Source organism: Oncorhynchus kisutch, linkage group LG16, assembly GCF_002021735.2.
Source record: "Oncorhynchus kisutch isolate 150728-3 linkage group LG16, Okis_V2, whole genome shotgun sequence".
In the NCBI taxonomy this organism is placed as follows: domain Eukaryota; kingdom Metazoa; phylum Chordata; class Actinopteri; order Salmoniformes; family Salmonidae; genus Oncorhynchus; species Oncorhynchus kisutch.
The window spans coordinates 6481516-6505109 of NC_034189.2; the positions used below are offsets into that span (position 1 = coordinate 6481516).

Here is a 23594-nt window from a genome sequence, read left to right on the forward strand (position 1 = left end):
CACTCCATCTCTGAGACTGGACCATCACACTCCATCTCTGAGACTGAACAATCACACTCCATCTATTAGACTGGAACATCACACTCCATCTATTAGACTGGACCGTCACACTCCATCTATAAGACTGGACCATCACACTCCATCTCTGAGACTGGACCATCACACTCCATCTATAAGACTTGACCATCACAATCCATCTATAAGACTGGACCATCACACTACATAAGACTGGACCATCACACTCCATCTATAAGACTGGACCATCACACTCCATCTATTAGACTGGACCATCACACTCCATCTATTAGACTGGACCATCACACTCCATCTCTGAGACTGGACCATCACACTACGTCTATAAGACTGGACCATCACCTTCCATCTCTGAGACTGGACCATCACACTCCATCTATTAGACTGGACCATCACACTCCATCTATTAGACTGGACCATCACACTCCATCTATAAGACTGGACCATCACACTCCATCTCTGAGACTGGACCATCACACTCCATATATTAGACTGGACCATAACGCTCCATCTATTAGACTGGACCATCACACTCCATCTCTAAGACTGGACCATCACACTCCATCTATTAGACTGGACCATCACTCTCCATCTCTGAGACTGGACCATCACACTCCATCTCTGAGACTGAACCATCACACTCCATCTATTAGACTGGACCATCACACTCCATCTATTAGACTGGACCGTCACACTCCATCTATAAGACTGGACCATCACACTCCATCTCTGAGACTGGACCATCACACTCCATCTATAAGACTTGACCATCACAATCCATCTATAAGACTGGACCATCACACTCCATAAGACTGGACCATCACACTCCATCTATAAGACTGGACCATCACACTCCATCTATTAGACTGGACCATCACAGTCCATCTATTAGACTGGACCATCACACTCCATCTCTGAGACTGGACCATCACACTCCGTCTATAAGACTGGACCATCACCTTCCATCTCTGAGACTGGACCATCACACTCCATCTATTAGACTGGACCATCACACTCCATCTATTAGACTGGACCATCACACTCCATCTATAAGACTGGACCATCACACTCCATCTATTAGACTGGACCATCACACTCCATCCATTAGACTGGACCATCACACTCCATCTATAAAACTGGACCATCACACTCCATCTCGGAGACTGGACCATCACACTCCATCTCGGAGACTGGACCATCACACTCCATATCGGAGACTGGACCATCACACTCCATCTATAAGACTGGACGATCACACTCCATAAGACTGGACCATCACACTCCATCTCTGAGACTGGACCATCACACTCCATCTATAAGACTTGACCTTCACAATCCATCTATAAGACTGGACCATCACACTCCATCTCTGAGACTGGACCATCACACTCCATCTCTGAGACTGAACCATCACACTCCATCTATTAGACTGGACCATCACACTCCATCTATTAGACTGGACCATCACACTCCATCTCTAAGACTGGACCATCACACTCCATCTATTAGACTGGACCATCACACTCCATCTATTAAAACTGGACCATCACACTCCATCTATTAGACTGGACCATCACACTCCATCTATTAGACTGGACCATCACACTCCATCTCTGAGACTGGACCATCACACTCCATCTCTGAGACTGAACCATCACACTCCATCTCTGAGACTGGAACATCACACTCCATCTATTAGACTGGACCGTCACACTCCATCTATAAGACTGGACCATCACACTCCATCTCTGAGACTGGACCATCACACTCCATCTATAAGACTTGACCATCACAATCCATCTATAAGACTGGACCATCACACTCCATAAGACTGGACCATCACACTCCATCTATAAGACTGGACCATCACACTCCATCTATTAGACTGGACCATCACACTCCATCTATTAGACTGGACCATCACACTCCATCTCTGAGACTGGACCATCACACTACGTCTATAAGACTAGACCATCACCTTCCATCTCTGAGACTGGACCATCACACTCCATCTATTAGACTGGACCATCACACTCCATCTATTAGACTGGACCATCACACTCCATCTATAAGACTGGACCATCACACTCCATCTCTGAGACTGGACCATCACACTCCATATATTAGACTGGACCATCACGCTCCATCTATTAGACTGGACCATCACACTCCATCTCTAAGACTGGACCATCACACTCCATCTATTAGACTGGACCATCACACTCCATCTCTGAGACTGGACCATCACACTCCATCTCTGAGACTGAACCATCACACTCCATCTATAAGACTGGACCATCACACTCCATCTCTGAGACTGGACCATCACACTCCATCTATAAGACTTGACCATCACAATCCATCTATAAGACTGGACCATCACACTCCATCTATAAGACTGGACCATCACACTCCATCTATAAGACTGGACCATCACACTCCATCTATTAGACTGGACCATCACACTCCATCTATTAGACTGGACCATCACACTCCATCTCTGAGACTGGACCATCACACTCCGTCTATAAGACTGGACCATCACCTTCCATCTCTGAGACTGGACCATCACACTCCATCTATTAGACTGGACCATCACACTCCATCTATTAGACTGGACCATCACACTCCATCTATTAGACTGGACCATCACACTCCATCTATTAGACTGGACCATCACACTCCATCTATAAAACTGGACCATCACACTCCATCTCGGAGACTGGACCATCACACTCCATCTCGGAGACTGGACCATCACACTCCATATCGGAGACTGGACCATCACACTCCATCTATAAGACTGGACGATCACACTCCATAAGACTGGACCATCACACTCCATCTCTGAGACTGGACCATCACACTCCATCTATAAGACTTGACCTTCACAATCCATCTATAAGAGTGGACCATCACACTCCATCTCGGAGACTGGACCATCACACTCCATATCGGAGACTGGACCATCACACTCCATCTATAAGACTGGACCATCACACTCCATAAGACTGGACCATCACACTCCATCTCTGAGACTGGACCATCACACTCCATCTATAAGACTTGACCATCACAATCCATCTATAAGACTGGACCATCACACTCCATAAGACTGGACCATCACACTCCATCTATAAGACTGGACCATCAACTCATAAGACTGGACCATCACACTCCATCTATAAGACTGGACCATCACACTCCATCTCTGAGACTGGACCATCACACTCCATCTCTGAGACTGGACCATCACACTCCATCTATAAGACTGGACCATCACACTCCATAAGACTGGACCATCACACTCCATCTATTAAGACTGGACATCAACGCCATAAGACTGGACCATCACACTCCATCTATAAGACTGGACCATCACACTCCATCTCTGAGACTGGACCATCACACTCCATATATTAGACTGGACCATCACACTCCATCTATTAGACTGGACCATCACACTCCATCTCTAAGACTGGACCATCACACTCCATCTATTAGACTGGACCATCACACTCCATCTATTAAAACTGGACCATCACACTCCATCTATTAGACTGGACCATCACACTCCATCTATTAGACTGCACCATCACACTCCATCTCTGAGACTGGACCATCACACTCCATCTCTGAGACTGAACCATCACACTCCATCTATTAGACTGGAACATCACACTCCATCTATTAGACTGGACCGTCACACTCCATCTATAGACTGGACCATCACACTCCATCTCTGAGACTGGACCATCACACTCCATCTATAAGACTTGACCATCACAATCCATCTATAGACTGGCCATCACACTACATAAGACTGGACCATCACACTCCATCTATAAGACTGGACCATCACACTCCATCTATTAGACTGGACCATCACACTCCATCTATTAGACTGGACCATCACACTCCATCTCTGAGACTGGACCATCACACTACGTCTATAGACTGGACCATCACCTCCATCTCTGAGACTGGACCATCACACTCCATCTAGTAGACTGGACCATCACACTCCATCTATTAGACTGGACCATCACACTCCATCTATAAGACTTACATCACACTCCATCTCTGAGACTGGACATCACACTCCATATAGTAGACTGGACCATAACGCTCCATCTATTAGACTGACCATCACACTCCATCTCTAAGACTGACCATCACACTCCATCTATTAGACTGGACCATCACTCTCCATCTCTGAGACTGGACCATCACACTCCATCTCTGAGACTTGACCCATCATCACACTCATCTATTAAGACTGGAACCGACACACTGCCATCTATAAGGACTGGGACCAGTCACACTCCATCTCTGAGACTGGACCATCACACTCCATCTATAGACTTGGACCATCACAATCCATCTATAAGACTGGACCATCACACTCCATAAGACTGGACCATCACACTCCATCTATAAGACTGGACCATCACACTCCATCTATTAGACTGGACCATCACAGTCCATCTATTAGACTGGACCATCACACTCCATCTCTGAGACTGGACCATCACACTCCGTCTATAAGACTGGACCATCACCTTCCATCTCTGAGACTGGACCATCACACTCCATCTATTAGACTGGACCATCACACTACCATCTATTAGACTGGACCATCACAACTCCATCTATAAGACTGGACCATCACACTCCATCTATTAGACTGGACCATCACACTCCATCCATTAGACTGGACCATCACACTCCATCTATAAAACTGGACCATCACACTCCATCTCGGAGACTGGACCATCACACTCCATCTCGGAGACGGGACCATCACACTCCATATCGGAGGACTGGACCATCACACTCCATCTATAAGACTGGACCATCACACTCCATCTAAGACTGGACCATCACACTCCATCTCTGAGACTGGACCATCACACTCCATCTATAAGACTGGACCATCACACTCCATCTATAAGACTGGACCATCACACTCCATCTCTGAGACTGGACCATCACACTCCATCTCTGAGACTGGACCATCACACTCCATCTATTAGACTGGACCATCACACTCCATCTATTAGACTGGACCATCACACTCCATCTATAAGACTGGACCATCACACTCCATCTCTGAGACTGGACCATCACACTCCATCTATAAGACTGGACCATCACACTCCATCTATAAGACTGGACCATCACACTCCATAAGACTGGACCATCACACTCCATCTATAAGACTGGACCATCACACTCCATCTATTAGACTGGACCATCACACTCCATCTATTAGACTGGACCATCACACTCCATAAGACTGGACCATCACACTCCATCTATAAGACTGGACCATCACACTCCATCTCTGAGACTGGACCATCACACTCCATCTATTAGACTGGACCATCACACTCCATCTATTAGACTGGACCATCACACTCCATCTCTAAGACTGGACCATCACACTCCATCTATTAGACTGGACCATCACACTCCATCTATTAAACTGGACCATCACACTCCATCTATTAGACTGGACCATCACACTCCATCTATTAGACTGGACCATCACACTCCATCTCTGAGACTGGACCATCACACTCCATCTCTGAGACTGGACCATCACACTCCATCTATTAGACTGGACCATCACACTCCATCTATAGACTGGACCATCACACTCCATCTATAAGACTGGACCATCACACTCCATCTCTGAGACTGGACCATCACACTCCATCTATAAGACTGGACCATCACACTCCATCTATAAGACTGGACCATCACACTCCATCTAAGACTGGACCATCACACTCCATCTATAAGACTGGACCATCACACTCCATCTATTAGACTGGACCATCACACTCCATCTATTAGACTGGACCATCACACTCCATCTCTGAGACTGGACCATCACACTCCATCTATAAGACTGGACCATCACACTCCATCTCTGAGACTGGACCATCACACTCCATCTATTAGACTGGACCATCACACTCCATCTATTAGACTGGACCATCACACTCCATCTATAGACTGGACCATCACACTCCATCTCTGAGACTGGACCATCACACTCCATCTATTAGACTGGACCATCACACTCCATCTATTAGACTGGACCATCACACTCCATCTCTAAGACTGGACCATCACACTCCATCTATTAGACTGGACCATCACACTCCATCTCTGAGACTGGACCATCACACTCCATCTCTGAGACTGGACCATCACACTCCATCTATAGACTGGACCATCACACTCCATCTATTAGACTGGACCATCACACTCCATCTATAAGACTGGACCATCACACTCCATCTCTGAGACTGGACCATCACACTCCATCTATAAGACTGGACCATCACACTCCATCTATAAGACTGGACCATCACACTCCATAAGACTGGACCATCACACTCCATCTATAAGACTGGACCATCACACTCCATCTATAAGACTGGACCATCACACTCCATCTATTAGACTGGACCATCACACTCCATCTATTAGACTGGACCATCACACTCCATCTATAAGACTGGACCATCACACTCCATCTCTGAGACTGGACCATCACACTCCATCTATTAGACTGGACCATCACACTCCATCTATTAGACTGGACCATCACACTCCATCTATAAGACTGGACCATCACACTCCATCTATTAGACTGGACCATCACACTCCATCCATTAGACTGGACCATCACACTCCATCTATAAGACTGGACCATCACACTCCATCTCGGAGACTGGACCATCACACTCCATCTCGGAGACTGGACCATCACACTCCATATCGGAGACTGGACCATCACACTCCATCTATAAGACTGGACCATCCCATCGACGGGACCATCCCATCTCTGAGACTGGACCATCACACTCCATCTATAAGACTTGACCTTCACAATCCATCTATAAGACTGGACCATCACACTCCATCTCTGAGACTGGACCATCACACTCCATCTCTGAGACTGAACCATCACACTCCATCTATTAGACTGGACCATCACACTCATTCTATTAGACTGGACCGTCACACTCCATCTATAAGACTGGACCATCACACTCCATCTCTGAGACTGGACCATCACCACCTCCATCTATAAGACTTGACCATTCACATCCTCTATAAGACTGGACCATCCCCACTCCATAAGACTGGCCATCACACTCCATCTATAAGACTGGACCATCACACTCCATCTATAAGACTGGACCATCACACTCCGTCTATTAGAACTGGACGATCACACTCCATAAGACTGGACCCACACACTCCATCTCTGAGACTGGACCATCACACTCCATCTATAAGACTTGACCTTCACAATCCATCTATAAGACTGGACCATCACACTCCATCTCTGAGACTGGACCATCACACTCCATCTCTGAGACTGAACCATCACACTCCATCTATTAGACTGGACCATCACACTCCATCTATTAGACTGGACCGTCACACTCCATCTATAAGACTGGACCATCACACTCCATCTCTGAGACTGGACCATCACACTCCATCTATAAGACTTGACCATCACAATCCATCTCTGAGACTGGACCATCCCACTCCATAAGACTGGACCATCACACTCCATCTATAAGACTGGACCATCACACTCCATCTATTAGACTGGACCATCACACTCCATCTATTAGACTGGACCATCACACTGCATCTCTGAGACTGGACCATCACACTCCGTCTATAAGACTGGACCATCACCTTCCATCTCTGAGACTGGACCATCACACTCCATCTATTAGACTGGACCATCACACTCCATCTAATTAGACTGGACCATCACACTCCATCTATAAGACTGGACCATCACACTCCATCTATTAGACTGGACCATCACACTCCATCTATTAGACTGGACCATCACACTCCATCTATAAAACTGGACCATCACACTCCATCTATAAGACTGGACCATCACACTCCATCTCGGAGACTGGACCATCACACTCCATATCGGAGACTGGACCATCACACTCCATCTATAAGACTGGACCATCACACTCCATAAGACTGGACCAACACACTCCATCTCTGAGACTGGACCATCACACTCCATCTCTGAGAATGGACCATCACAATCCATCTATAAGACTGGACCATCACACTCCATCTCGGAGACTGGACCATCACACTCCATATCGGAGACTGGACCATCACACTCCATCTATAAGACTGGACCATCACACTCCATAAGACTGGACCATCACACTCCATCTCTGAGACTGGACCATCACACTCCATCTATAAGACTTGACCATCACACTCCATCTATAAGACTGGACCATCACACTCCATAAGACTGGACCATCACACTCCATCTATAAGACTGGACCATCACACTCCATAAGACTGGACCATCACACTCCATCTATAAGACTGGACCATCACACTCCATCTCTGAGACTGGACCATCACACTCCATCTCTGAGACTGGACCATCACACTCCATCTATAAGACTGGACCATCACACTCCATAAGACTGGACCATCACACTCCATCTATAAGACTGGACCATCACACTCCATAAGACTGGACCATCACACTCCATCTATAAGACTGGACCATCACACTCCATCTCTGAGACTGGACCATCACACTCCATATATTAGACTGGACCATCACACTCCATCTATTAGACTGGACCATCACACTCCATCTCTAAGACTGGACCATCACACTCCATCTATTAGACTGGACCATCACACTCCATCTATTAAAACTGGACCATCACACTCCATCTATTAGACTGGACCATCACACTCCATCTATTAGACTGGACCATCACACTCCATCTGTTGAGACTGGACCATCACACTCCATCTCTGAGACTGAACCATCACACTCCATCTATTAGACTGGAACATCACACTCCATCTATTAGACTGGACCGTCACACTCCATCTATAAGACTGGACCATCACACTCCATCTCTGAGACTGGACCATCACACTCCATCTATAAGACTTGACCATCACAATCCATCTATAAGACTGGACCATCCCACTCCATAAGACTGGACCATCACACTCCATCTATAAGACTGGACCATCACACTCCATCTATAAGACTGGACCATCACACTCCGTCTATTAGACTGGACGATCACACTCCATAAGACTGGACCATCACACTCCATCTCTGAGACTGGACCATCACACTCCATCTATAAGACTTGACCTTCACAATCCATCTATAAGACTGGACCATCACACTCCATCTCTGAGACTGGACCATCACACTCCATCTCTGAGACTGAACCATCACACTCCATCTATTAGACTGGACCATCACACTCCATCTATTAGACTGGACCTTCACACTCCATCTATAAGACTGGACCATCACACTCCATCTCTGAGACTGGACCATCACACTCCATCTATAAGACTTGACCATCACAATCCATCTCTGAGACTGGACCATCCCACTCCATAAGACTGGACCATCACACTCCATCTATAAGACTGGACCATCACACTCCATCTATTAGACTGGACCATCACACTCCATCTATTAGACTGGACCATCACACTCCATCTCTGAGACTGGACCATCACACTCCGTCTATAAGACTGGACCATCACCTTCCATCTCTGAGACTGGACCATCACACTCCATCTATTAGACTGGACCATCACACTCCATCTATTAGACTGGACCATCACACTCCATCTATAAGACTGGACCATCACACTCCATCTATTAGACTGGACCATCACACTCCATCTATTAGACTGGACCATCACACTCCATCTATAAAACTGGACCATCACACTCCATCTATAAGACTGGACCATCACACTCCATCTCGGAGACTGGACCATCACACTCCATATCGGAGACTGGACCATCACACTCCATCTATAAGACTGGACCATCACACTCCATAAGACTGGACCAACACACTCCATCTCTGAGACTGGACCATCACACTCCATCTCTGAGAATGGACCATCACAATCCATCTATAAGACTGGACCATCACACTCCATCTCGGAGACTGGACCATCACACTCCATATCGGAGACTGGACCATCACACTCCATCTATAAGACTGGACCATCACACTCCATAAGACTGGACCATCACACTCCATCTCTGAGACTGGACCATCACACTCCATCTATAAGACTTGACCATCACACTCCATCTATAAGACTGGACCATCACACTCCATAAGACTGGACCATCACACTCCATCTATAAGACTGGACCATCACACTCCATAAGACTGGACCATCACACTCCATCTATAAGACTGGACCATCACACTCCATCTCTGAGACTGGACCATCACACTCCATCTCTGAGACTGGACCATCACACTCCATCTATAAGACTGGACCATCACACTCCATAAGACTGGACCATCACACTCCATCTATAAGACTGGACCATCACACTCCATAAGACTGGACCATCACACTCCATCTATAAGACTGGACCATCACACTCCATCTCTGAGACTGGACCATCACACTCCATATATTAGACTGGACCATCACACTCCATCTATTAGACTGGACCATCACACTCCATCTCTAAGACTGGACCATCACACTCCATCTATTAGACTGGACCATCACACTCCATCTATTAAAACTGGACCATCACACTCCATCTATTAGACTGGACCATCACACTCCATCTATTAGACTGGACCATCACACTCCATCTGTTGAGACTGGACCATCACACTCCATCTCTGAGACTGAACCATCACACTCCATCTATTAGACTGGAACATCACACTCCATCTATTAGACTGGACCGTCACACTCCATCTATAAGACTGGACCATCACACTCCATCTCTGAGACTGGACCATCACACTCCATCTATAAGACTTGACCATCACAATCCATCTATAAGACTGGACCATCACACTCCATAAGACTGGACCATCACACTCCATCTATAAGACTGGACCATCACACTCCATCTATTAGACTGGACCATCACACTCCATCTATTAGACTGGACCATCACACTCCATCTCTGAGACTGGACCATCACACTACGTCTATAAGACTGGACCATCACCTTCCATCTCTGAGACTGGACCATCACACTCCATCTATTAGACTGGACCATCACACTCCATCTATTAGACTGGACCATCACACTCCATCTATAAGACTGGACCATCACACTACATCTCTGAGACTGGACCATCACACTCCATATATTAGACTGGACCATCACGCTCCATCTATTAGACTGGACCATCACACTCCATCTCTAAGACTGGACCATCACACTCCATCTATTAGACTGGACCATCACACTCCATCTCTGAGACTGGACCATCACACTCCATCTCTGAGACTGAACCATCACACTCCATCTATTAGACTGGACCATCACACTCCATCTATTAGACTGGACCGTCACACTCCATCTATAAGACTGGACCATCACACTCCATCTCTGAGACTGGACCATCACACTCCATCTATAAGACTTGACCATCACAATCCATCTATAAGACTGGACCATCCCACTCCATAAGACTGGACCATCACACTCCATCTATAAGACTGGACCATCACACTCCATCTATTAGACTGGACCATCACACTCCATCTATTAGACTGGACCATCACACTCCATCTCTGAGACTGGACCATCACACTCCGTCTATAAGACTGGACCATCACCTTCCATCTCTGAGACTGGACCATCACACTCCATCTATTAGACTGGACCATCACACTCCATCTATTAGACTGGACCATCACACTCCATCTATAAAACTGGACCATCACACTCCATCTCGGAGACTGGACCATCACACTCCATATCGGAGACTGGACCATCACACTCCATCTATAAGACTGGACCATCACACTCCATAAGACTGGACCATCACACTCCATCTCTGAGACTGGACCATCACACTCCATCTCTGAGAATGGACCATCACAATCCATCTATAAGACTGGACCATCACACTCCATCTCGGAGACTGGACCATCACACTCCATATCGGAGACTGGACCATCACACTCCATCTATAAGACTGGACCATCACACTCCATAAGACTGGACCATCACACTCCATCTCTGAGACTGGACCATCACACTCCATCTATAAGACTTGACCATCACACTCCATCTATAAGACTGGACCATCACACTCCATAAGACTGGACCATCACACTCCATCTATAAGACTGGACCATCACACTCCATAAGACTGGACCATCACACTCCATCTATAAGACTGGACCATCACACTCCATCTCTGAGACTGGACCATCACACTCCATCTCTGAGACTGGACCATCACACTCCATCTATAAGACTGGACCATCACACTCCATAAGACTGGACCATCACACTCCATCTATAAGACTGGACCATCACACTCCATAAGACTGGACCATCACACTCCATCTATAAGACTGGACCATCACACTCCATCTCTGAGACTGGACCATCACACTCCATATATTAGACTGGACCATCACACTCCATCTATTAGACTGGACCATCACACTCCATCTCTAAGACTGGACCATCACACTCCATCTATTAGACTGGACCATCACACTCCATCTATTAAAACTGGACCATCACACTCCATCTATTAGACTGGACCATCACACTCCATCTATTAGACTGGACCATCACACTCCATCTCTGAGACTGGACCATCACACTCCATCTCTGAGACTGAACCATCACACTCCATCTATTAGACTGGAACATCACACTCCATCTATTAGACTGGACCGTCACACTCCATCTATAAGACTGGACCATCACACTCCATCTCTGAGACTGGACCATCACACTCCATCTATAAGACTTGACCATCACAATCCATCTATAAGACTGGACCATCACACTCCATAAGACTGGACCATCACACTCCATCTATAAGACTGGACCATCACACTCCATCTATTAGACTGGACCATCACACTCCATCTATTAGACTGGACCATCACACTCCATCTCTGAGACTGGACCATCACACTACGTCTATAAGACTGGACCATCACCTTCCATCTCTGAGACTGGACCATCACACTCCATCTATTAGACTGGACCATCACACTCCATCTATTAGACTGGACCATCACACTCCATCTATAAGACTGGACCATCACACTCCATCTCTGAGACTGGACCATCACACTCCATATATTAGACTGGACCATCACGCTCCATCTATTAGACTGGACCATCACACTCCATCTCTAAGACTGGACCATCACACTCCATCTATTAGACTGGACCATCACACTCCATCTCTGAGACTGGACCATCACACTCCATCTCTGAGACTGAACCATCACACTCCATCTATTAGACTGGACCATCACACTCCATCTATTAGACTGGACCGTCACACTCCATCTATAAGACTGGACCATCACACTCCATCTCTGAGACTGGACCATCACACTCCATCTATAAGACTTGACCATCACAATCCATCTATAAGACTGGACCATCACACTCCATAAGACTGGACCATCACACTCCATCTATAAGACTGGACCATCACACTCCATCTATTAGACTTTACCATCACACTCCATCTATTAGACTGGACCATCACACTCCATCTCTGAGACTGGACCATCACACTCCGTCTATAAGACTGGACCATCACCTTCCATCTCTGAGACTGGACCATCACACTCCATCTATTAGACTGGACCATCACACTCCATCTATTAGACTGGACCATCACACTCCATCTATAAGACTGGACCATCACACTCCATCTATTAGACTGGACCATCACACTCCATCCATTAGACTGGACCATCACACTCCATCTATAAAACTGGACCATCACACTCCATCTCGGAGACTGGACCATCACACTCCATCTCGGAGACTGGACCATCACACTCCATATCGGAGACTGGACCATCACACTCCATCTATAAGACTGGACGATCACACTCCATAAGACTGGACCATCACACTCCATCTCTGAGACTGGACCATCACACTCCATCTATAAGACTTGACCTTCACAATCCATCTATAAGAGTTGACCATCACACTCCATCTCGGAGACTGGACCATCACACTCCATATCGGAGACTGGACCATCACACTCCATCTATAAGACTGGACCATCACACTCCATAAGACTGGACCATCACACTCCATCTCTGAGACTGGACCATCACACTCCATCTATAAGACTTGACCATCACAATCCATCTATAAGACTGGACCATCACACTCCATAAGACTGGACCATCACACTCCATCTATAAGACTGGACCATCACACTCCATAAGAATGGACCATCACACTCCATAAGACTGGACCATCACACTCCATCTATTAGACTGGACCATCACACTCCATCTATTAGACTGGACCATCACACTCCATCTCTGAGACTGGACCATCACACTCCGTCTATAAGACTGGACCATCACACTCCATCTCTGAGACTGGACCATCACACTCCATCTATTAGACTGGACCATCACACTCCATCTCTAAGACTGGACCATCACACTCCATCTATTAGACTGGACCATCACACTCCATCTCTGAGACTGGACCATCACACTCCATCTATAAGACTGGACCATCACACTCCATAAGACTGGACCATCACACTCCATAAGACTGGACCATCACACTCCATCTCTGAGACTGGACCATCACACTCCATCTCTGAGACTGGACCATCACACTCCATCTATTAGACTGGACCATCACACTCCATCTATTAGACTGGACCATCACACTCCATCTATAAGACTGGACCATCACACTCCATCTCTGAGACTGGACCATCACACTCCATCTATAAGACTGGACCATCACACTCCATCTCTGAGACTGGACCATCACACTCCATCTATAAGACTGGACCATCAAACTCCATAAGACTGGACCATCACACTCCATCTATAAGACTGGACCATCACACTCCGTCTATTAGACTGGACCATCACACTCCGTCTATAAGACTGGACCATCACACTCCATCTCTGATACTGGACCATCACACTCCATCTATTAGACTGGACCATCACACTCCATCTATTAGACTGGACCATCACACTCCATCTATTAGACTGGACCATCACACTCCATCTATAAAACTGGACCATCACACTCCATCTATTAGACTGGACCATCACACTCCATCTATAAAACTGGACCATCACACTCCATCTATAAAACTGGACCATCACACTCCATCTCGGAGACTGGACCATCACACTCCATCTCGGAGACTGGACCATCACACTCCATCTCGGAGACTGGACCATCACACTCCATCTCGGAGACTGGACCATCACACTCCATCTCGGAGACTGGACCATCACACTCCATCTCGGAGACTGGACCATCACACTCCATCTCGGAGACTGGACCATCACACTCCATCTCGGAGACTGGACCATCACACTCCATCTCGGAGACTGGACCATCACACTCCATCTCTAAGACTGGACAATCACACTCCATCTCTAAGACTGGACCATCACACTCCATCTCGGAGACTGGACCATCACACTCCATCTCGGAGACTGGACCATCACACTCCATCTCTAAGACTGGACAATCACACTCCATAAGACTTGTACTTGCATGAATAACGTCTTTGTCTCTTTTGTCTCTTCTCTTCTTCCTCCAGGGTGGGAGTACGGCCTGACTATTCCCCCAGATCGGAGACCCAAGGCCTGGGTACCAGCCGAGAAGATGTACCATACCAACCGCCGTCGCCGTTGGATACGCCTCAGACGCAGAGATATGCAGAAGATGGAGGCTCTGAAGAAGGTACTTCAAGTATAGACCTACATACCGACCTGGTGTCGTCTTCTGTACAGATTACACAGAGACGTATAGATTACACAGAGACTGTTAGATACTGGACAGGTCTGTAGAGATTACACAGAGACTGTCAGATACTGGACAGGTAGAGATTACACAGAGACTGTTAGATACTGGACAGGTCTGTAGAGATTACACAGAGACTGTTAGATACTGGACAGGTCTGTAGAGATTACACAGAGACATATAGATTACACAGAGACCGCTTGATACTGGACAGGTCTGTAGAGATTACACAGAGACTGTCAGATACTGGACAGGTAGAGATTACACAGAGACTGTTAGATACTGGACAGGTCTGTAGAGATTACACAGAGACATATAGATTACACAGAGACCGCTTGATACTGGACAGGTCTGTAGAGATTACACAGAGACTGTCAGATACTGGACAGGTCTGTAGAGATTACACAGAGACTGTCAGATATTGGACAGGTCTGTAGAGATTACACAGAGACTGTTAGATACTGGACAGGTAGAGATTACACCGAGACAATTAGATACTGGACAGTTCTGTAGAGATTACCCAGAGACTGTTAGATACTGGACAGGTAGAGATTACCCAGAGACTGTTAGATACTGGACAGGTAGAGATTACACAGAGACCGTTAGATACTGGACAGGTCTGTAGAGATTACACAGAGACTGTTAGATACTGGACAGGTAGAGATTACACAGAGACTGTTAGATACTGGACAGGTAGAGATTACACAGAGACTGTTAGATACTGGACAGGTAGAGATTACACAGAGACTGTTAGATACTGGACAGGTAGAGATTACACAGAGACTGTTAGATACTGGACAGGTTGAGATTACACAGAGACTGTTTGATACTGGACAGGTAGACATTACACCGAGACAATTAGATACTGGACAGGTCTGTAGAGATTACACAGAGACCGTCAGATACTGGACAGGTCTGTAGAGATTACACAGAGACTGTTAGATACTGGACAGGTAGAGATTACACAGAGACTGTTAGATACTGGACAGGTAGAGATTACACAGAGACTGTTTGATACTGGACAGGTAGACATTACACAGAGACAATTAGATACTGGACAGGTCTGTAGAGATTACACAGAGACTGTTAGATACTGGACAGGTAGAGATTACACAGAGACCGTTTGATACTGGACAGGTAGAGATTACCCAGAGACTGTTAGATACTGGACAGGTAGAGATTACACAGAGACCGTTAGATACTGGACAGGTCTGTAGAGATAACACAGAGACTGTTAGATACTGGACAGGTAGAGATTACACAGAGACTGTTAGATACTGGACAGGTAGAGATTACACAGAGACTGTTAGATACTGGACAGGTCTGTAGAGATTACACAGAGACTGTTAGATACTGGACAGGTCTGTAGAGATTACACAGAGACATATAGATTACACAGAGACCGCTTGATACTGGACAGGTCTGTAGAGATTACACAGAGACTGTCAGATACTGGACAGGTAGAGATTACACAGAGACTGTTAGATACTGGACAGGTCTGTAGAGATTACACAGAGACATATAGATTACACAGAGACCGCTTGATACTGGACAGGTCTGTAGAGATTACACAGAGACTGTCAGATACTGGACAGGTAGAGATTACACAGAGACTGTTAGATACTGGACAGGTCTGTAGAGATTACACAGAGACATATAGATTACACAGAGTCCGCTTGATACTGGACAGGTCTGTAGAGATTACACAGAGACTGTCAGATACTGGACAGGTAGAGATTACACAGAGACTGTCAGATATTGGACAGGTCTGTAGAGATTACACAGAGACTGTTAGATACTGGACAGGTAGAGATTACAACCGAGACAATTAGATACTGGACAGTTCTGTAGAGATTACCCAGAGACTGTTAGATACTGGACAGGTAGAGATTACACAGAGACCGTTAGATACTGGACAGGTCTGTAGAGATTACACAGAGACTGTTAGATACTGGACAGGTAGAGATTACACAGAGACTGTTAGATACTGGACAGGTAGAGATTACACAGAGACTGTTAGATACTGGACAGGTAGAGATTACACAAAGACTGTTAGATACTGGACAGGTAGAGATTACACAGAGACTGTTAGATACTGGACAGGTAGAGATTACACAGAGACTGTTTGATACTGGACAGGTAGACATTACACCGAGACAATTAGATACTGGACAGGTCTGTAGAGATTACACAGAGACCGTCAGATACTGGACAGGTCTGTAGAGATTACACAGAGACTGTTAGATACTGGACAGGTAGAGATTACACAGAGACTGTTAGATACTGGACAGGTAGAGATTACACAGAGACTGTTTGATACTGGACAGGTAGACATTACACAGAGACAATTAGATACTGGACAGGTCTGTAGAGATTACACAGAGACTGTTAGATACTGGACAGGTAGAGATTACACAGAGACCGTTTGATACTGGACAGGTAGAGATTACCCAGAGACTGTTAGATACTGGACAGGTAGAGATTACACAGAGACCGTTAGATACTGGACAGGTCTGTAGAGATAACACAGAGACTGTTAGATACTGGACAGGTAGAGATTACACAGAGACTGTTAGATACTGGACAGGTAGAGATTACACAGAGACTGTTAGATACTGGACAGGTAGAGATTACACAGAGACTGTTAGATACTGGACAGGTAGAGATTACACAGAGACTGTTTGATACTGGACAGGTAGACATTGCACCGAGACAATTAGATACTGGACAGGTCTGTAGAGATTACACAGAGACTGTTAGATACTGGACAGGTAGAGATTACACAGAGACCGTTTGATACTGGACAGGTAGAGATTACCCAGAGACTGTTAGATACTGGACAGGTAGAGATTACACAGAGACCGTTAGATACTGGACAGGTCTGTAGAGATTACACAGAGACTGTTAGATACTGGACAGGTAGAGATTACACAGAGACTGTTAGATACTGGACAGGTAGAGATTACACAGAGACTGTTAGATACTGGACAGATAGAGATTACACAGAGACTGTTAGATACTGGACAGGTCTGTAGAGATTACACAGAGACCGTCAGATACTGGACATGTCTGTAGAGATTACACAGAGATCATTAGATACTGGACAGGTCTGTAGAGATTACACAGAGACCGTTAGGTACTGTACAGGTCACACTTTCTGTGATTTTACACAGATTTGTCCACAAGGGGGCACTCTGAGTACACAGATTTGTCCACATGGGGGCACTCTGAGTACACAGATCAGAGTAGAGTTGGAACCCACTCTGTTAGTGATGAAACATTCCAACCCTCAAAAATCTCCTTCTCTCTTCCCTCTCTCGCCCTCCCCTTCTCTCTTCCCTCTCTCTTCCTCCCCTTCTCTCTTCACGCTCTTCCTCCTCTCCTCTCTTCCCTCTCCATCTCTCTTCCTCCCCTTCTCTCTTCCTCCCCCTCTCTCCCTCCCTTCTCTCTTCCCTCTCTCTTCTTCCCCCTCTCTCTTCCTCCCACTCTCTCTTCCTCCCCCTCTCTCTTCCTCCCCCTCTCTCTTCCTCCTCTTTCTCTTCTTCCTGTGTCTCTTCCCTCTCTCTTCCTCCCACTCTCTCTTCCTTCTTTCTTCCTCCCACTCTCTCTTCCCTATCTCTTCCCTCTCTCTTCCTCCCACTCTTCCTCCCCCTCTCTCTCTTCCCTCTCTCTCCCCTCTCTCTTCCCTCTCTCTTCCCTCTCTCTTCCCTCTCTCTTCCCACTCTCTTCCCTCTCTCTTCCCTCTCTCTTTCTCCCCCCTCTCTCCCTTCTCTCTTTCTCCCCTCTCTCTTCCCTCTCTTCCCATTCTCTTCCCTCTCTCTTCCCTCTCTCTTCCCACTCTCTTCCCTCTCTCTTTCCTCTCTCTTCCCACTCTTCCCTCTCTCTTTCTCCCCTCTCTCTTCCCTCTCTCTTCCCTCTGTCTCTCTCCCCTCTCTCTTTCTCCCCTCTTTCTCCCCTCTCTCTTTCTCCCCTCTCTTCCCTCTATCTTCCCTCTCTCTCTTCTCTCTCTCTCCCCTCGCTCTTTCTCCCCTCTTTCTCCCCTCTCTCCCCTCTCTCTTTCTCCCCTCTCTCTTCCTCCCCCTCTCTCTCCCCTCTTTCTCCCCTCTCTCTCCCCTCTCTCTTTCTCCCCTCTCTCTTCCTCCCCCTCTCTCTCCCCTCTCTCTTCCTCCCCCTCTCTCTCCCCTCTCTCTTCCCTCTCTCTTCCCCCTCCCTCCCTCTCTCTTCACCCTCTATAGCAGCGACCAGATGAAGCAGAGAGAGAGGGATGGGAGTATGCATCTCTGTTTGGATGGAGGTTCCATCTTAAACCCCGGAAGACAGACTCATTCAGGAGGAGGAGATGGAGATGTCGTATGGAACCACTGGAGAAGACGGGACCTGCTGCTATCTTCGCCCTGGAGTGTTCACTGGTGAGAGAGTAGTGGGGGATGGTGGGAGGAGGAGAGAAAGAGAGACCGATATAGACTTTGGGAAAGAGGGGGGAATAGGTTTGAAGAGGGTAGGTTTAAGGATGAAGGGTAAAATATAGAGGGATGAGAGGTGTTTTCTGAATCTGTTGTTATCTTTCGCCAGGGGAGTGTGACGGAGGATAAGAGTGATGAGAAATCTGTGACGGCGACCTTGGGGTCAACCGCCCTACCATTTCCTGCCTCTTCCACAGTAAGAAGCAATATCTAATTCTTACACTGAGAAGAGAGGGAGAGAGATGGATTGTCAAGGAGAGGGAGAGGGAGCAAGAGTCAAGGAGAGGGAGAGGGAGCAAGAGTCAAGGAGAGGGAGAGGGAGCAAGAGTCAAGGAGAGGGAGAGGGAGCAAGAGTCAAGGAGAGGGAGAGGGAGCAAGAGTCAAGGAGAGGGAGAGGGAGCAAGAGTCAAGGAGAGGGAGAGGGAGGCAAGAGTCAAGGAGAGGAGCAAGAGTCAAGGAGAGCGGAGCAAGAGTCAAGGAGAGGGAGCAAGAGTCAAGGAGAGGAGCAAGAGTCAAGGAGAGGGAGAGGGAGCAAGAGTCAAGGAGAGGGAGAGGGAGCAAGAGTCAAGGAGAGGGAGAGGGAGCAAGAGTCAAGGAGAGGGAGCAAGAGTCAAGGAGAGGGAGCAAGAGTCAAGGAGAGGGAGCAAGAGTCAAGGAGAGGGAGAGGGAGCAAGAGTCAAGGAGAGGGAGAGGGAGCAAGAGTCAAGGAGAGGGAGAGGGAGCAAGAGTCAAGGAGAGGAGAGGGAGCAAGAGTCAAGGAGAGGGAGAGGGAGCAAGAGTCAAGGAGAGGGAGAGGGAGCAAGAGTCAAGGAGAGGGAGGGAGGGAGGGAGGGAGGGAGGGAGGGAGGGAGGGAGGGAGGGAGGGAGAGGGAGAGAGAGAGAGAGAGAGAGAGAGAGAGAGAGAGAGAGAGAGAGAGAGAGAGGAGAGAGAGAGAGATGGGGAGGGAGAGAGAGAGAGATGGGGAGGGAGGGAGAGAGAGATGGGGAGGGAGAGAGAGGGAGGGAGGAGAGAGAGATGGGGAGGGAGGGAGAGAGAGATGGGGAGGGAGGGAGAGAGAGATGGGAGGGAGGGAGAGAGAGATGGGGAGGGAGGGAGAGAGAGATGGGGAGGGAGGGAGAGAGAGATGGGGAGAGAGAGAGGGAGGAAGAGAGAGAGGGAGAGAGAGTAATAAAAGACAAGATGAAAAGCTGACCCCTCTTATAAACTAATCTAGAAACATAAATCTGTCTTTGGCTTCATATGAATTCTGCAGTCAAGGGTTTAATATCTAAATATTATTGATGTATAAAAACCCTTCTCATCATTATTTAACATCTGCATCCAACAACTGAAAGGACATTTGTACCACTCTTAACGAAATCTGTCTCCTCATAAACCTGCCAGCTACCCGGTCAGTCTCTATCTCTTACTTTTTCTCTCTCTCTCTTTCTTTCTACCTCTTCCCTCCTTTCTCTATCTCTCTCCATCTGTCATCCACCTGTGGTGTATTCTGGGAGAGCTCTGGTTCCAATCAGGCACACCTGTCTCCCCTGGTGACGTCCGTAGCAACAGGTGGCCGCCATGGAAACCTGTAATTGCTCCCAGATATACAGGAACTAGACTGTGACCCTAGAATGACTATGAAGAGGAGTGGAGGACGAATAGAATAGAGCAGAGGAGAATAGAATGGAATAATTAATTCAATAGAAAAGGCTTCTAAAGTATGAAGTCAGGTGTCACCCTTACCCTTCTACCTTACCCTACTAGCTTACCCTGCTACCTTACCCTTCTACCTTACCCTACTAGCTTACCCTGCTACCTTACCCTTCTACCTTACCCTACTAGCTTACCCTGCTACCTTACCCTGCTACCTTACCCTACTAGCTTACCCTACTAGCTTACCCTGCTACCTTACCCTGCTACCTTACCCTACTAGCTTACCCTGCTACCTTACCCTGCTACCTTACCCTACTAGCTTACCCTACTACCTTACCCTGCTACCTTACCCTGCTACCTTACCCTGCTACCTTACCCTGCTACCTTACCCTACTACCTTACCCTACTAGCTTACCCTAATACCTTACCTTACTAGCTTACCCTACTAGCTTACCCTGCTACCTTACCCTGCTACCTTACCCTACTAGCTTACCCTGCTACCTTACCCTACTAGCTTACCCTGCTACCTTACCCTGCTACCTTACCCTGCTCCTTTACCCTACTAGCTTACCCTTCTACCTTACCTGCTTCCTTACCCTGCTACCTTACCTTCTACCTGACCTGCTACCTTCCCTGCTACCTGACCTGCTACCTTCCCTGCTACCTGACCTGCAACCTTACCTGCTACCCTACCCTGCTACCTTACCTGCTACCTTACCTGCTACCTTACCTGCTATCTTACCCTGCTACCTTACATGCTACCTTACCCTGCTATCTTACCCTGCTATCTTACATTTTATCTTACCTGCTGACTTACCCTGCTATCTTACCCTGCTACCTTACATTCTACCTTACCTGCTACCTTACCTTCTACCTTACCTTCCACCTTACCCTGCTACCTTACCCTGCTACCTTACCCTGCTACCTTACCTGCTATCTTACCTTCCACCTTACCCTGCTACCTTACCCTGCTACCTTACCCTGCTACCTTACCCTGCTACCTTACCCTAATACCTTACCCTAATACCTTACCCTGCTACCTTACCCTAATACCTTACCCTTCTACTTTACCCTAATACCTTACCCTGCCACCTTACCCTGCCACCTTAGCCTGCTACCTTAGCCTGCTACCTTACCCTGCTACCTTACCCTGCTACCTTACCCTTCTACCTTACCCTGCTACCTTACCTGCCACCTTACCCTGCTACCTTACCTGCCACCTTCCCTGCTACCTTCCCTGCTACCTTACCCTTCTACCTTACCCTGCTACCTTACCCTTCTACCTTACCCTGCTAACTTACCTGCCACCTTACCCTGCTAACTTACCTGCCACCTTACCCTGCTAACTTACCTGCCACCTTCCCTGCTACCTTACCCTGCTACCTTCCCTGCCACCTTACTCTGCTTCCTTACCTGCTTCCCTATCTTCAACCTTACCCTTCTACCTTACCTGCTACCCACCACTACTCCCCCTCTGCCTCCACCCCAGTAGACATACATGCTGTTCCCTCTATGGTCACCCCCCCCCACCCTCTCAATGGTCTTTACTCTGCCTCCACCCCAGTAGACATGCTGTTCCCTCTATGGTCAC

The 23594-nt window shown here is 47.2% G+C and overlaps 1 protein-coding gene across 1 annotated transcript in view; it reads left to right on the forward strand.

The window, feature by feature from the left end:
- dysf (dysferlin, limb girdle muscular dystrophy 2B (autosomal recessive)) overlaps nucleotides 1-23594 on the forward strand; it is a gene marked incomplete in the record, with an annotated part of 244093 nt that overhangs the window by 151936 nt on the left and 68563 nt on the right. The window contains 4 exon segments of the mRNA XM_031793059.1: nucleotides 15702-15844; nucleotides 20140-20313; nucleotides 20477-20522; nucleotides 20525-20563. Coding sequence (XP_031648919.1) covers nucleotides 15702-15844; nucleotides 20140-20313; nucleotides 20477-20522; nucleotides 20525-20563 — 402 coding nt within the window.